The following is a 15903-nucleotide window of genomic DNA, read 5'->3' as shown; positions in this document are numbered from 1 at the left end:
CATTGTAATGATAACAGTAGTCATCTGTAGCAAGCACCTATGCTCTGCTTTATGCCGTTTGCAATTGTTGACGATTGCTATGTGCCTTTCGCATGCTTCACAGGCAAAACCCCGTTGGGTCCTCTTATCAGTTTAAGTGATAAACTTTCCTTGTCTTACTGATGAGGAGGAGGAGCTTGGAGAAGATGTGTGACTTGCCCCAGGCGCTGTCACTGGTGAGGGGTGGAGTCAGGGCCCTCTGACTCTGAGGTCCATGCGCTAGAGTCCCTGTTACAGGTTCAGAGGGGGAAATGGTGTATGAGCACGGTGAGCCCCATGCCCCACGCTAAGGGGACTCATGTAAATACAAATGTCACTCTGTCCCCGTAGGGAGACCTGGGGCTTGGTGCAGCAAGTCCTCAGAGGCCTCTAGACTGGTGGATAGAATACCCAGTGTTGTGGGGAAGGGAAGTGCTTGTGCCTTGGGGCGTCCCCCAGTCAGGCAGGGGTGACGAGCCCTCCTCTATAGATTCACTGCAGCCGAAGCCCAGGGCCTGTGCTTCAGGAAGAATGTGGCACGTGGGAGAAGTGGAATATTTGTGGGCTGTTATGTGGGAATGTGGGCTGGACAGGAAGGTGCCATCACAGAACACATGGGAAGGGTTCTTCTGCCAGCTCCTCTATTACCCTGCCAAGGGGCGCCGCCAGCCACACACACGTATGGTTCTGTTTCCCTCCGTGTAAGAGGCGAGGCCGGGACCATCACAGCTGTGAGTGGTGCTTACTGATGTCCTCCTGCATGCAGGCGGAAGGGCTGGGCCCCAGGCCAGGCGTCTTCACATCCGTGCTTTACCTGGGTGGTCTCTGAGGTTCCTCGCAGCTCTCAGACTGTGATCAAAGCTGGATTTAAGCGGACATCCGTGTCTTGGGATAGATCACTGTGTACGCACACGTGTGCTGTCTGGTGTGTGCGTGTGTGCATAAAGGTGACCGCTGTGTGTCTGTGCCATCTACATGCACACGTCTGCTGTTCATGTATGCATGTGTCCACACATCTGCTGTGTGTAGGTACGTGTGTGCACACACAGGGTGGTGCTCCTGTTTAGTGTGTATGCATGCCCATGTGTGCACATGCCTGGCATACATGTACTGTGTGATGTATATAGATCTGTGTACACCTGTGTTTGGCTCTATATGTACATATGACTTGTAAATGGTATGTGTATGTACACAGTACATGTGTGTGTACAAGTATGTATCTAGTGCACAAGTGCAAGTGTCTGGCGTGAGAACATACATGAATATCTAAGGCTGTCCAAACCTGAGGACAACCAGCAGTGACTGTCAGTGGGATGCTATTGGCATTTGGGGGCGTTCTATTGCTCAGGATCACCCACATTGCAAGTCATTCAGTACCCTTGCCCACCAAGTGCCTAGTACCACCATTGAAAGAACTCCAAACTCCCCCACTCATTTTATATACATGCTGAGGGAAGGTCACCCCAAGTAGGAAAGCCTGGAGCCTCTAACCTCTACCTTCCTGTCCCAGGCGCCTGCCAAAGCTCTTGCAAGATCTCCAGCCCTTGCTTGAGGGCAGCCAGCGGAGCCTGTGGCCCAGACAGCTGTCCCTACTGTGCCCGGACTGGGGCAGGGGAGGTGGGGCTCACTGGCCACGAGATGCCTGACTCAGACAGTGAGGCGGTTTATGAGTTCACACAAGATGCTCAGCATGGCGACCTCCGGGATCCCCACAGTCGGCGTCGACGGAGCCTGGGGCTGGATGTGGAGCCCAACTCTGTGCTGGCCTTCTGGAGGCTGATCTGTGACACCTTCCGGAAGATTGTGGACAGCAAGTACTTTGGTCGGGGAATCATGATTGCTATTCTGGTCAACACGCTCAGCATGGGCATCGAATACCACGAGCAGGTAGGGGCACGGGCAAGGCATGGTTCTCGGGCTGGGGATCCTCTATCTTTCTCTCCTCCCACCCCAAGTTCAGTTTCCTCTCTGTGCTGTCAGCCTGCATGGCCAGGAGGACAAAAGGGAGCTGCACCGATGCGTGGGAACTCTTTGGAGGATGAAAGCCGGTGAATGTCATGCAGTCTCAGAGTGTGGAGGTTGCCCAGGGGCAGGGTCTGAGCTGGGTGTGTTTTATCGAAAGGGTTCTGAGAAGAGGTGGGCATTAAAGGATATAAATGAGTGGTAAGCATCAGATGTGGGCAAGACCTTTTTGGAGGGACAAGTCATAGATAGGGGGTGGGTGGGGCCCTCTGGCATTCACCTGACTCAGTAATTAGGGGTGTGATTGACTGGTGGCAGGAGGGGGCTGTGCAGGTAGAGGTGAGGAGTGGACGCCTGGAGCCGGCACCTGGGGAGGGTAGAGAGGGTGGCCATCTGCTTCAGGCCTCTGTTCTGGGAGCCGTGCTGCGAGCGGGGAGGGCGCCGCTGGGTAGAGGAGAGCTCCCAGTATGATGAGGGGACTTGAAACTTTTGCGTTTGAGGAATCGTTCTAAGAACCAGGATGTTTAGTCAGGAGAAAAGGAGGCTCAGCAGGGACAGGCGAGCTGTCTTCAGATATTTGAAGGGCTGTCATGTGGAAGAGGGAGCAGGCTTATTTTGTGGGGTCAATAGCTGCAAGCAATGTGATTTGGGCTGAGACATTGAAGAGGTTGTTTTCTCTCTCAGAGCTGTGCAGAAACAGAAGGGGTGGCCTGGGGAACTCCACTGACCCCCGACTCCCACACTGGAGATGGGAGCAGGTATCACAGGGCCTCACAACTGGCTGTGGCTGCACCCCCCACAGGATCTCTCAGAAGTCAGCCCTTCCCCCGGATGGCCTTCAAGGCCACCCCCTTGGTGGATTCTTGAGGAAAGAGGGAGGCCAGCAGGCAGGCGCTGTGGTTCCCAGGTCCTCTGTGCTCTTCTCCTCTCTCTGTTCTCACTGTCCTGGGGGAGAGTCAGGGCTGCCAGAGCCCACTGTAGACGGGAGCCAGGCACTGCCCCAACCCCTCAACTCGTGGGCAGAAGCATGTGGGAGCCAGAGGTGTGGAGTGGGCGCACACGTGCGTGCATGCGTGCATGGTGTGGCGGGGCGGGGTAGCCAGGGGGAGGCGTGCCCACCGAGGAGTGCAGGGAATGCACTCAGTCTCAGTTGAGGTGGGGTATCCTAGATCCAAACCCGGGCTGGAACAAACGTGTGATGTTCACTTTTCAGGGGGTTCTGAATCCCCTTACCATCCACCCCACTCAGCTCCTATCCCAATTGCCCTGTCCAGCCAAGTGCACCCCAGCCCTTTCCCCATCACTATCATATCATATTGACACCCCTTCCTTTTGTGTCAGTGACCCCCACCCAACTGGCTATACCCTGTTCCTTTCTTGGCGTGGGGAAAGCAGAGAGTGTGGACAACTTGGGTCCCACCTTGGGTAAGGTGGGGGGAAGTGGAGGTGGGGCAGGACGCTGGCTGCAGGGTCAGCAGTGGCATTTTTGTGGGTGTGTTGTGTCTGGCTGCATGGGGCGTGTGTATGTGTGTTCACGCCTTCTCAGCCAACCTCTGGGGAAGGGGTCCTCTGCTCTGCCAGGCTGCTAGGGCACGATCCAGGTAATGGCAGTTCTTAATCTCCCATTATGCCGGCTCCCAAGCCTGAACCTCAGCCTCCTCTCCCTCACCCCAGTTCTGGCCATGGTCAGATGCCCCTTCCCCAGGGGGTGCCTCCTCCGCTGCTGATGGAGGATTTGACTAGGCTGGAAAGAAGCTGAGTCACAGAAACAGAGGCCAGATGAAGCTGCAGCAAGAGAGCTTTCAGTTAGACATCAAGAAAGACACCCCCTTGGGGAAGAAATAATAGCAATAAGTCAGGGAAGACTGCAGCATCTCCTTACCCAAGTTCCTGAGGAGAGCAGAGGACAGCCTCTGAAGCCTTCAGCAGCAGGGAGTCCTACTCAGTGGTGGCACAGTGTCTGCTCCAGGGAAGAGTTTGTCCCAGTACCTGGTTGCTAAGGCCCCCATGGGGTGAGTGGGAGTCCCAGCAGGCCAGGCAGATGACTGACTGCGGCCCAGCAGGCTCAGGGGCTGGGGGTGGGAGGAAATCCCAGAAGCAGCCACGGCCCTGTGCTTATAGGCACTGTGGCGTGAATGTCCCGCCATCTGGGTCCTGGAGCCTGAGCAGGCTTGGGGGTTGGGGGCAGGGAAAAGCGCAAGGAGACATGGAGGCCAAAAGACAGAGACACAGAGGGAGACAGAAAGAGAAAGGGAGAGACAGAGATGGGGAGATGAGGGCAGAGAGAGCGGGATGGAGACCTGGGCAGGGGGCGAGGGGGTGGGGGACACAGAGATGAGATGGTCAGAGATATAGAGAGGGAGGTGGAGACTCGGGGGAGGAGACAGAGACAAGCAGAGACACAGAGATGTAGGGGCGACAGAGACAGTTATGGAGAGGAAGCCAAAGGCAGACTGAGATCTGGATGCGAACAGGAACGGCCCGGGCAGGGACCGGAGACAGAGGCTCTGATGGAGCCTCAAATGGAGGAGAGGAGGAGCCAGCTGAGCAAGAGAGCTGAGAGACACAGCAAGGAAGAGCATCTGCAGATGCTGACAGAGGTGAGGCCAGAGGCTCATGGTTTCCCCGCGGTGCTCGTAATGAGGCAGTTGTGTCCATCGATCCCAGTATTGATGGGACTGAGGGGCACTGGAGAGGGTGTTGCTGGTGCTTCCCTGGAGGAGGAGCCCAACCCTCTTTCCAGCCCTGTCCTTTCCCACCGTCACCAACCTTACCCTTCCTTTGGTTTTCCTGTCAAGAACAGAGATACTCCAGCTGCACTCTAGCAAGCTCTTGACTGAGGAAGCACTCTTGTCGTACCCCACCCTACCCAAGGCGAACCCTATGCTCTTCACACCGTCCTGCTTTCCCCACCCCTTAGCCCACCAGCTGGTGGCAAAGTGGCAGGGCTGGTTTGTTCAGAGAGACTGGTGAGGAGGACAAAGACCCAGGACTCTGAGAAGGGAGCAGGGCTATGACTTGAGGTCAGAAGTATAATCATGTGTGTGCCCTACCCACTAGGGGGGCAGAACGTGGAACAGGGAAATTGTGAACTACCCATCTGTCCATCCATCCATTCCACACACATTTTCTGGGCATCAGAGTTGGGCCTAAGCAATGGCATGCTCATAAATGTTTAATAGCCAGCCCTTTAAAAAGAAAAAAGGTCCTGATTTGTGGTATTTGCAGTGTTCACCATTTTCCATGGTGCGAATGCTCCCACCGTGGCTGGCTTCAAACTCCCGATGTGATGTCACTGCATGTGGAGTTGGGAAGAGACGTGCATAACCAGACGCTCCAGTACAACACTGGGCCAAGGCACTCTGTCCTTCCTCTCAAAGACCCCACGACAAATAAGCAGTCACACTTACTTGATGTAGTGCCTGCTTGGAAGGGATGCTCAGAGGAGTCACCCGTGACCCAGACTGGGGAAAGGATTCAAGAGGGGCTTCCATAGGATATGACCTGGGAGCTGAGTTTGAATGGAAAGTGGGATGTAGCTAGCAAAGGGTGGAGGGTAGGGCACAGCATAGGGGAGGACCGGAAGCACCAGACCCCAAAACAGAGAGATTTATAAGGAGTTCAGAGTGAATTGGGCACTGGGTTGGGGCTGGGATGGCAAACAACAAGAGATGAGATTGGAAAAAGCTCAGAGCCAGGTCCTGAGAGGAATAGGATAGAGTTTGGATTTTATCCTGAAGATGATAGGGTGCCAACAAAGGTTTTAAGCAAGTCCATGGTATGTGTTTGTATTGTATCAAAAGTCTTCCAGAAGCCATGTGGGGAGCAGAAGGGAGTGACAGACGGGAGGCAGGGAGGCCAAGGAGAGGGCTACTGCCATAATCCAGCCAGTTCATATACCTTGTCCCTGGAGACAGAGAGAAGCATGCTGGGAAGAGCAGGCAGTGGCTGAATCTGTAGAACTCAACTCCAGTTGGATATTTGTGAGGTGGCAGCAAGGATGACACCCAGGTTTCTGCTTCTGGGAGGAGCACTGGGGCTTGTGCATATTTGGGCTGGAGGGCATTCCTTGCAAACTGCCTGTGGGATGCCCAGGGTGTCTTTGGATTGCAGAAGAGAGGTGTCTCCTGGAACCTGTCTGGCTGGGTATGCATGGGGACAAGGCCTTCCAGGAGGATGAGGTCTTCAGGACACAGGAACTTCGTAATCACCTTCCTTCCTAGTTCTGGATTGCTGAGAGTTGGAGCCAACCTCATGCTCTAGAAGACAGCCAACAGCAGGGGGTGGGGAGGGGCACACAGCCCACTGGTATCCTGGGCTGCAGAGAAGAGAGAGGGAGGGTCCAGAATAGACAGTCTTTCAGGCCTGAGAGGACAGGGCAGGTGATGCTCCTGCTCGTTTCTCAGACTCTGGGCCCACACTGTCGCTCTAGATACATGTTCAGGGAGGGTTTCTATTTATAAGTGAGTGAGGTCAGCTATTCAAGGCAAGGGAGGCTGGGGTGGGGTAGGGTGAGGAAGAGACCAGATGTGGTAGGTCTTAACTTTGAGGGGATTCACAAACTCCTTTTGGATTCTGTTTAAAGCTAGGGCCATCTCTCTTAAAGATAGACACACGCATGGATACCCCAGTGCAGACTTCGAGGATGGGAGTTTACAGACACCTGACCTATTCCTTGGGCCTCCCAGGAGTCCTTGGCCTGCAGACAGAGGAGCTGGGACTACAGGCCAAATAAGACTTTGGAGGACAATCTCTTACAGTTGCCTTAGGCCCAGACTTTCAAAGGTTTTCCACATGTGGGAGGGAGAAGGGTGCTTTTCTAGAGATGGCCTGCTAAAGGGGGCATCCTCTGGCTCTACGGCTCCCCCAGTTCATCAAACATGGGGAGTGCCTCCTGTGCACAGCACATTTGAAGAGAATAATAGACTGGGGGTATGGGAAGTGCCAGGAGCTCCAAAGAAACAAGTTCCAGCAGAAAAGTCATTCTGCTTGATTATGCCAAATGCCGTAAAGGAGATTTCTGGGGACAGAAGAGAGCTCACACCCAGGTCAAGGATTTTGGAGGGCTTCCTGAAGGAGGTATCTTGTGAGAGTGGCCTTGAAAGAAAAGTGTCACTGACAGCTGAGGCCAGGAGCAGAGGGGTCTGGTGGAGGGATTGGGGAGAATTCTGGCAGCCTGGCCTGGGAATGCACAGGGAGGCATGGGATGCTCTGAAGGACCATCATATAGCCTCCCCCACTCCACCCCAAGTTATCTGAGCAGGGGCTCTTGAAGTGAATCCAGCAGTGCTCTTGAATCTGGAGCTTCCAGGAGGTGTGGGCTGGCTTGGGGGTGGGACCCAGAGACTATTTCTATCGTCCAGATCAGAGGCAAGGAGGGCCCCCAGGATGTGAAGGGGAAATAGAACTAGTGGGTGGGGCACAGCCATTCCATTGGCAAGGTCTGTGGGCCCAGGCACCTGCTGCCAGAGGGATGAAGGGCAGGCGTAAGTCCTAGACAACTCCTGGTTGCAAGATGGAATCCTGGAGAGGGAAGTCCATGGAACCAGGAAGCTGGGGAAGGAACAGGTTTGGGAGAGGAGGTGAGAGGGTTTGTTTTGGATGTGCTGCATTTGAGCTGGCTGTGGGCCATCCTGGGAAGGCTATCAGGCAGGTTGGCTCTCTGGGTGAAGAGCCAAGGCTTGGAGGGAGATTGTTTTGTGTCATCCACACCCTGGTGACAGCCGGAAAGGTGGGAGTGCAGGAGACGGAGAAGCAGGAGAGCCCAGGGAAGGAAGTGGGCTCTACTGAACTCTGAGGAATGTTGGCCTGAGGGGAGAAAGGCAGGGGAGAGGGAGAAGAGGGCAGGAAATGGCCAGCAGAGTCAGGAAAGTAGAGGGAGGTGGCCACAGGCAGGGAGGCTGGTGCAGGCCCAGGTATTGTTCAGGCATCCAGAAGTTGAAGACTGGGAAGAGGGTCCTTGGAGAGAGCTGGGTGGTGGGGCCCGGGGTTCAGGGGTGAACAGGCCTGGATCCATGTGAAGGTTTCAGCTTTTAGGCAGGGGAAGGGATATTGGAGACGTGAGGAAACAGGGACAGCTGATGAGATGGAGCCCAGGGGAGCCAGGGTGTGGGTGAAGGTCCAGGTGGAGGAGGCCCTGGCTCCTTTCCAGGTGGGAAGAGAGACGAGTAGGTTGTAGGATGCAGAGCTGTCTCGGGGAGGGAATTGAAGCCCCAGGAAGCAAGAGGCCAGGTTGGAAGTGGGATGGAAGCCTAGGGGAGGAAGATCTGAAGCAGCTCTTGGGCTGAAAGACGGAGAGCCAACAATGAGGACCACGCATACAGGCACAGAGCAACCCTGGAGCCCAGAAGGGTATTCCCCTGTCCAGTCAGCACGGGTTCGTAAATAGCAAAGCTCAGCAATTGGGCTTGGGGGAGGCAGGACTAACCTGGACTGGACAGGAACCCTCTGAGATCTGCGGCCTGAGGGCAGCCTTTAGATGACCCACCACAACTGGATAGAGAGGTTCTGTACAGGCGGATGAGGGGCAGGGGCCAGAGCTTCACAAGTTCAAGTCACAGAAGCTTGGGCTGACTCTCTCAGGCCGAGCGAGCACTGTGGTGGTGTCCTGTGCCTACTCAGCTTGTGTGTCCCCCTGGGGTGGCTCTGGGGAGCTGGCAGGAGACCATGCAGAGAGACTAACGTCATCCCTGGTTATGAGGTACTGAAGCACAATGACCCCTAACAAGGGGGCCTAAAGGGGCTAGAAAACATGCTAGGAGGTCCCTCCAGGGGGACGGCGAAGAGCAAGGCCGTGGTCTGTGTGATGAGGCCTGTGAGGTCTCCCAGAAGCCTCCTGCTGCCCAGGCGTCCCTGACTTCCCACACCTCCTTGGAGGAGGAGAAGGGCCGAGTTCCCGCTGACCCAGTGGCCGTTGTCCCATCACTGTGGCCCACCTGTGCCCCCTCTTTTGAGTGTGAAAGTGGCACAGAACTCTCAAAAATAGAGGTGAGGTGAGCCGAGGAGCCGAAACTGGGGAGCAGAGGTTCCAGGGTCCCGGGGACAGGTGGCCTCAGAGGAGGTAGGGGATGAGGATGGCACCTGGCAGGGCCAGGGTGACCCCCCTCAGTTCTGGTCGGGCTTGTCCCCACCTGCACTCTCCCTGCAAAAGGCATATCCATGTCTGTCAGAGCCGGCTCTCAGGCCTCCCGCCTGGACCACTGCAGTATCCCCTAATCGCTCGCAGTCTCTTCGTCTCTCCAAGCCATCCGCAGGCTGCCACCACTGCAGTGGATTAATCTTCTTAATATACCATTTTGCACACCTCCTCCCTCCCCTGAGAAGATCATGGGCAGAGGCAAGTCCAGCCTGAGGCAAGCCATGGAGCAGAGTCAAGGCCATTCTGGCTGGCCCTGCCCACCTGGCAGCCTTGATGCCCAGAGGCCCCTCCCACCCTCTGACCAGGGCAGACACTTGATCCTTGGTCCTGGAGGATGCCCTGCACATTCCTCCCTCTGCCTCTTTGCTCACGCCCCCTGGCCAGCCGGGGATACCTTCCACGGCAGTTCTCCTCCCCCTGCCTTCTCCCCACTGGCCCACTGACCTCAGCTGGCTTGAGTTCCTGGGGCCCTTCTGGTGTCTGCCTCTACATGGTGCTTAGCTTCAGACTGCAGGCACTCTGTTCTACCACATGTGAGGACCGCTGCTGCTGTCAGTGCCCACGGGGCCACTCGAGCAGGACTCTGGCCTGGGTGTTTCCACAGGGCAGAGCAGCCTTGCCACAAAGGGGTGTTACCCTGTTTAATAGAAGAGGCCACTGGGAACCAGCAAGGTTAAGGACTTGCCTAGGTCACCCAGGTGGAAAGTCTCCCAGTTGGCAGGCCTTCTGCATTCAGGTTTAGCCCCACCTCTTAGCAGGGTTGCACACACCATGGGCACTTTAAGGGTTAGTGGATAAAGGTGCTGTGGGTTTCAGGGGAGTCCTGGTGCTGGGAAGTATTGAGCAGCTTACCTGGGGCCCAGTTACCCCAGGCTGACAGGCTGAGGCGGGGGGGGGGGGGGAAGCACTGGGAGATAGGAGATATACAGTTAGCGTCACATAGAGAAGAGCCTGGGGCCTCTGGGTGAGAACCTCAAGCTGCCTGGCCTCCACGCGCAGAAACACCCACTGGGCCTTGACCTCCTTGAACAGGAGGGAGGATGCAGTCTAGACCAGAAAAAGGACTTCCTGGCAGCCTGAGGGGCTTGTATGAGTTTGTGCCGGGTCTGGGTGTGTGCGGGGCGGCAGCATGGAGAGGTGTGGAGGCAAGTGCAGGTGGGCCTTTCTAAGCGAGCGATATGACCTCCATCAAGTCACCACATCTCGGAGCCTCAGTCTCCTTGCCGTCAAGGAAGCCTACGTCCCTCCCTTATCTGGTGTGAGCAGGGAGGAAACGGACTTCTGGGAGGAAGGGCTTAGCGGTGCAGGGCCTGTGGACGGCGCTAGTCAGAGTTGGTGTCCTCTCTGCCCCTTTGCAGCTGCAGTGACTGTGATCACGGCTCTGGTCCCTGGGGCAATGGTGTTGCTAAGATTGTGTCTCTGCGTCCTCGTCCTGCATTTGCAGAACATTCTCAGCTTCCGATTTAGTAACTTGGGCAGACCTGGCTGTCTGAGAAAAGAGCGCTTTTTTCCCATGGATCACAGGCAATTCGGGGCCCTGGAAGGGAACAGGAGTTGCCAATAAGTTTGTAGAGCAAGCGAAGGCCGGGGGAGAGTGCCAGCCAGGCCCTCCTTCCTACCTGCTCCTTCAGTCCTGGAGCCTCCTGGCTGGGCAGGCTGGAGCCCCGGCCTCTGCCGCCACCCCTCGAGGAGAGCAGTGACACAGGCCTTCGGGGAGCCTGCACCATCCTTCCGATGAGGCTCTAGGTTGGGGTGCTGACGGGAGTGTGTGTGTCTGTGTGTATCTATGAGCCCTCAGGTACAGACTGCCGCCAGCCCTGTAGACAACATCAGGAAGCAGTGAGAACACCCCTCTCCCTACACGCCTGGTTGTACTTCACGGATTCACTAGTGAAGTAAATACACGATACCAAAAGCTATCGTGTTTTCACCGTTTTATTAAGTTTTGTCTTTGGTGGCTTTTTTGATGGTTAATTTACGTGCTCTAAACTATACCCATGATATGTGTGTGCCTCAGTTATACTTTCAGACTCGTTCTTTATTAATGCCTCTGCATTCATGTGAAATATAGTTTATATACCTAAGAAGACACTTTACACATTCAGTCCATCCATGTGTCTGGATTCACAGGCCCCTCACCGTCACCTTTGGATCCGGTCTGCCTAGTCTTCTTGGAGTCGGAGTAGGGTGGGATTGGGTCCCACTCCCTGGCTCTGCCCGTCCTGTGACTTCGCACTGGCCGTGCATCATCTTTTGGCCTCTTGTGCTCATCTGCAAGATGTGGAAGGGGGAGGTTGTTGTGTGGATGGTACGCGGTGAGACCCACGGAGTGTCATAGCCGTGTGGCCTGCATCTACCATCTTTATCAAATCCAAGAATGGGCAACTGGGTAGATGGCGGAGTGACAGAGAGGCGGGTTCACTGACCACAGCCTTCTGACAGACTGGACTTGGGAGCGGAAGCTGGGAGATCCACTTAGTCATGGAGGGGCCTGAGCCCTGGGCTTTAGCTGTCCTGACTGTGGCCCCTTCCCCTGCGCTGTGGTCCTCTGTGACCCCACTTGCCAAGTCAGGTGGCACTGCCCCCACTCACAGTCTGGGGGGCAGAGTCTCACTTGAGATCTGCTGGAGCAACATGACAGTTACTCAGTCTCTGGATAGGTGGCTCTTGGCCCTGCCGGCTGACCCTGGCTCAGCTCCCCAGACCGGTCTCTGGAGAGAATCCATGCATGGGCTGAAAACGTCTCTCCTCCTGAGAAGCCATTGACCCCTCAAATGCCCCTCCCCTGCCAGTCAGAAGGCCCAGCCTACCACCTCTCCCAGTTCTCACCCAGGCTGGCCGCATAGATGGGGACTATTAAGATATATTTGGTGGTACCCAGGGCCCGACTCCATGCTTGGGTGACCTACCTGGGCAGCTGGCCAGATGAGGCAGCTGGGTAAACAGAGGGAAGTGTCTGATGGACTAAGGACTTCACTGGTTATTTATTCAAACTTCTAGAGTAGCTAGTATGCACCTTGGGCTTTGGGGGTGATCAAAACACCTCATCAGGTGGGCAGTAGGCTCCATCGAGCCAATCATATTTCACTCTGCAACTTCGGTCATCAACCAGGTTGGGTCTCCCTTTCTCCCCTGACATGGCTCATTCCCTGTGCTCAGCCCTGTGATGCCTTCCCCTCCTCTCTGCTTGGAGAGACCCCATTCACCCTCAGAGTTCATTTCAAGTGCTGTCTCCCAACTAAGGCTTTCCCAGTGTGTTCCTCACTTACCTTCTCTCCTCTGAACTCCTGGATTTACTATCTGGATAATTTATTTTGGCACCAAAACATCTAAGGCCTCTCGTGGTTATTCAACTGTTTCATGTGTGTATGATTTGTTTCCAGCTACACTCTGAACTCCTAGGAGGCAGGGAGCATTGCTGGCATGTTTTTGCCTGCCTGGTGGATTATATGGTAGGGACTTAATATTAAGAGGGATGCTCAGTCACTCAGTCATGTCCGATTCTTTGTGACCCCATGGACTATAGCCTGCCAGGCTCCTCTGCCTATGGGATTATCTCAGCAGCAATACTGGAGTGGGTTGCCATTTTCTCCTCCAGGGGATCTTCCCAACCCAGGGATTGAACCTGCATCTCCTGGGGCACCAGCATTGGCAGTCAGATTCTTTTTCACTGAGCCACCATATTAAGAGGGAGGAGGCACTTAATATTCTGTGCTAGAATAGCAAATGAAGTAGAGTTTGTCATTAAGTCTGATGACCTCTCTAGTACGTGTTCGCTGTCCTAATCCCAGACCCTGGCTAGGAGTATTAACTACTTCTAGTGTTTTACATTTGACCAGAGAGATTAAGGATCTTGCTAAAGGTCACACAGTGATTTGACAGGATAGGTTGAGAATTAAGCCAGGTGTCCTAGTCTCAGGGAGCAGCTCCAGGTGCCACCTCATGTGTGACATCTTTCTTGGGGATCTCCCGTCTGCTCATTGGTGTGTTTGTATGTACATGCTTGTTTGTGTGTTTGTGTACACGTGTGTGTGCGCATGTATGCATTTGTGTGTGTTTGTGTGTACGTGTGTGCAGTGTGTGTGTGTCTGGAAGGAAATAATGTTGCCAACAGTTGTCCAAGAGAATGCTGCCAAGTGCACAGAGTAATTGTGGAGAACATGTGACTTCGTGTGTGGCTGTGTGTATGAGGCCTTGGCAGTCACCCTCTGGTGCCCACCAGCAGTAGGAAGTGGGTGGAACCCACAGCATAGGCCTCCAGCGAGCCTGTGGCCCCAGGATCTGAGACTCAGCTGAAAAGAACCAGGGGCTGGGGGCTTTGTGCACTGGCCACCCCTGAGTGCATTTTCTTAAGGATGCTTCTGGGGAGCGTCCTCCCCATTAGCCTGAGCATTCAGCACCCCTACCACCCTCTCCCAACCTCCACCCCACCCCCTGGCTTGCTGTTCCTGCTCCCAGATGTGTAGGAAGGCCAGGTGTTTTTGAGGACTGGGATGAGGGGCTCAGGGACAAGCCTCTGCTACTTCATGGTCCACTCTATCTTCTAGCCTGAGGAGCTCACCAATGCCCTGGAAATCAGCAACATCGTCTTCACCAGCCTCTTTGCCCTGGAGATGCTGCTGAAGCTGCTAGTATATGGTCCCTTTGGCTACATTAAGAACCCCTACAACATCTTTGATGGCGTCATTGTTGTCATCAGGTATGACTGCCCCTCTGCTGCCTCTTGCCTGAGGAATGCCCTTAGGGTAGCTTGGGGTGAGGAGCCACACACCCTGCTCCTCTGGGCCTGGAATCAGGCCCCACTGACCCAGAGGCCCCCTGCTCCCCTAGCTGGGGATTCTCTGTACCCCTCGCAGCGCATACCACACTCTCTCTCAGCCCTCCCTTGCTCACACAGAACACGGTCTTCCATCTGCTTTGGCCAGGCTCCTCTGAAATCTCTGCTCTCATTTCCACTCCTTGTCCTTGACCCCATGCAGGTCTGGGGTGGGCAAAGACTAGGGAGTTGGCTTTGGAGAAGAGTTGGAGGAGGTGTAAGGCCCAGCCAGCTGTCCCTGCTTACAAAGTGCTTGGAGACGGTCACACTCGCTGGCAACTTGCTTTAGGGTTTCCAAGACCTTGGGAAAGTGTTCCCCGCCCCCCCCCCCCCCCCCCCACCGCCACGGCCTCAGGCCCTGGGCCAGAAGAGCTGCTTTATTGCTTTTTGGAATTGGCTTTAGATTTCATTAGAAGAGAACAAAGCAAACATTCCATAACTTGAGGCTGTTGCTTTGGCTGATGGAGGGAGAGGACTGGCCCGGAGGGGAGAGTGGGGAGGGAGGGAGCTGTCACCCTGACCCTTGCCTCTTGGAGCTCCTGCCTAGAGACCCAAGTTTCCCTCAGAGCCCACTTTCTCAGTGCTGGCCAGGCCATACCCTCAGGTGCTGCTGGTGGGTGGGGTAGGGGGAAGGTGAGCATGCAGAGGCCTCAGGTTCGGGCTCTGGCTCTGCCCCCACCCTCCCCCCTTGCAGCGTGTGGGAGATCGTGGGCCAGCAGGGGGGCGGCCTGTCGGTGCTGCGGACCTTCCGCCTGATGCGGGTGCTGAAGCTGGTGCGCTTCTTGCCGGCGCTGCAGCGGCAGCTCGTGGTGCTCATGAAGACCATGGACAACGTGGCCACCTTCTGCATGCTGCTCATGCTCTTCATCTTCATCTTCAGGTGAGGGCAGGCGCGGCATCCATGCCAGCGGGATGAGGGCCTGAGGGGCAGGGGTTTCTGGGGCCCTGACCCCCATCTCGCGGCTCCTGTGTCTTCAGCATCCTGGGTATGCATCTCTTCGGCTGCAAATTTGCATCTGAGCGGGATGGGGACACGTTGCCGGACCGGAAGAATTTTGACTCCCTGCTCTGGGCCATCGTCACTGTCTTTCAGGTGCAAGGGCAACAGGAGAGGGTGGGCAGGGTGGTGGGGGTGCCCCGGTAAAGGCCCTGACTCCCTTCCTCGGCCCACAGATCCTGACTCAGGAGGACTGGAACAAGGTGCTCTACAACGGAATGGCCTCCACGTCATCCTGGGCTGCCCTTTACTTCATCGCCCTCATGACCTTCGGCAACTATGTGCTCTTCAACCTGCTCGTTGCCATTCTGGTGGAGGGCTTCCAAACGGAGGTAACCCCCTGCCTGCAGCAGTCCACTTCCAGGAGGAATTGGCTGCATTGCTGGAGTGGTGGTGTCCTGGGAGGTTCTGCCCGAAGTGCCCTTCAGACAAGGCTGGGGGACTAGGACTGGGAGGTTCTGAGTTTCGGGCAGCCCCTTGGCACTCGAGAGACAGGGTGGTTGTTGGGGGAAGTATCCCTGGATCCAAGGTGAGCTACTGAGTGGGCTTCCCCAACAAAGTCGGCTAGACTCTACCCCAGGGAGCTGGACAAGATGAGTGTTGGCACACGGACAGCTGGATCCCTGAGCACAGGTGTGCCTGGGGACATCTGGAAGGAACCCATCTGAGTTGAGGGGTGGGGGAAGTTTGCATGCAAATCACCTGGGCTTTGGCTGAGCTGGTGAAGATGGCACCAGCACCCGGGCAGAACTGAGCTGCCCTGGCTGAGAAATGAGCCCAATTAGCTGCGGGCACAGCAGAGATGAGCGTCCTATTTCCAGCCCAGGCTCCATCACTTTCGTCATAGGCAGCATCGTCAATTAATATTGATTTACATTGATCCCACCCTCGCCCTGCCAGGACGCAGTCCCTGCCTGAAGGGCTGCGTACCATTCTGCTCCCTCAGCTCAGCCGCTCTTCCTACCGGAGCCC

The 15903-nt window shown here is 55.6% G+C and overlaps 1 protein-coding gene across 21 annotated transcripts in view; it reads left to right on the top strand.

The window, feature by feature from the left end:
- The window catches only part of CACNA1G (calcium voltage-gated channel subunit alpha1 G), a 62043-nt gene that overhangs the window by 15684 nt on the left and 30456 nt on the right, over positions 1-15903 (top strand). For 20 of the 21 annotated variants that reach the window (XR_003506674.1, XR_003506673.1, XM_027516734.1 and 17 more), the window contains 5 exons: positions 1529-1905; positions 13666-13817; positions 14629-14814; positions 14913-15027; positions 15108-15263. Coding sequence is in view for 19 of the 21 variants with exons in the window: in XM_027516734.1 (XP_027372535.1) it covers positions 1529-1905; positions 13666-13817; positions 14629-14814; positions 14913-15027; positions 15108-15263 (986 nt within the window). In the remaining 2 variants the exon portion in view is untranslated. The remainder of the gene's footprint in view (positions 1-1528; positions 1906-13665; positions 13818-14628; positions 14815-14912; positions 15028-15107; positions 15264-15903) is intronic. The other variant, XM_027516736.1, reaches the window with a different exon arrangement.

This window comes from Bos indicus x Bos taurus, chromosome 19 (assembly GCF_003369695.1).
Source record: "Bos indicus x Bos taurus breed Angus x Brahman F1 hybrid chromosome 19, Bos_hybrid_MaternalHap_v2.0, whole genome shotgun sequence".
Classification (NCBI taxonomy): Eukaryota; Metazoa; Chordata; class Mammalia; order Artiodactyla; family Bovidae; genus Bos; species Bos indicus x Bos taurus.
The sequence above is the reverse complement of the archived record's forward strand: the minus strand, read 5'-3'. Positions and strand labels throughout refer to the sequence as shown.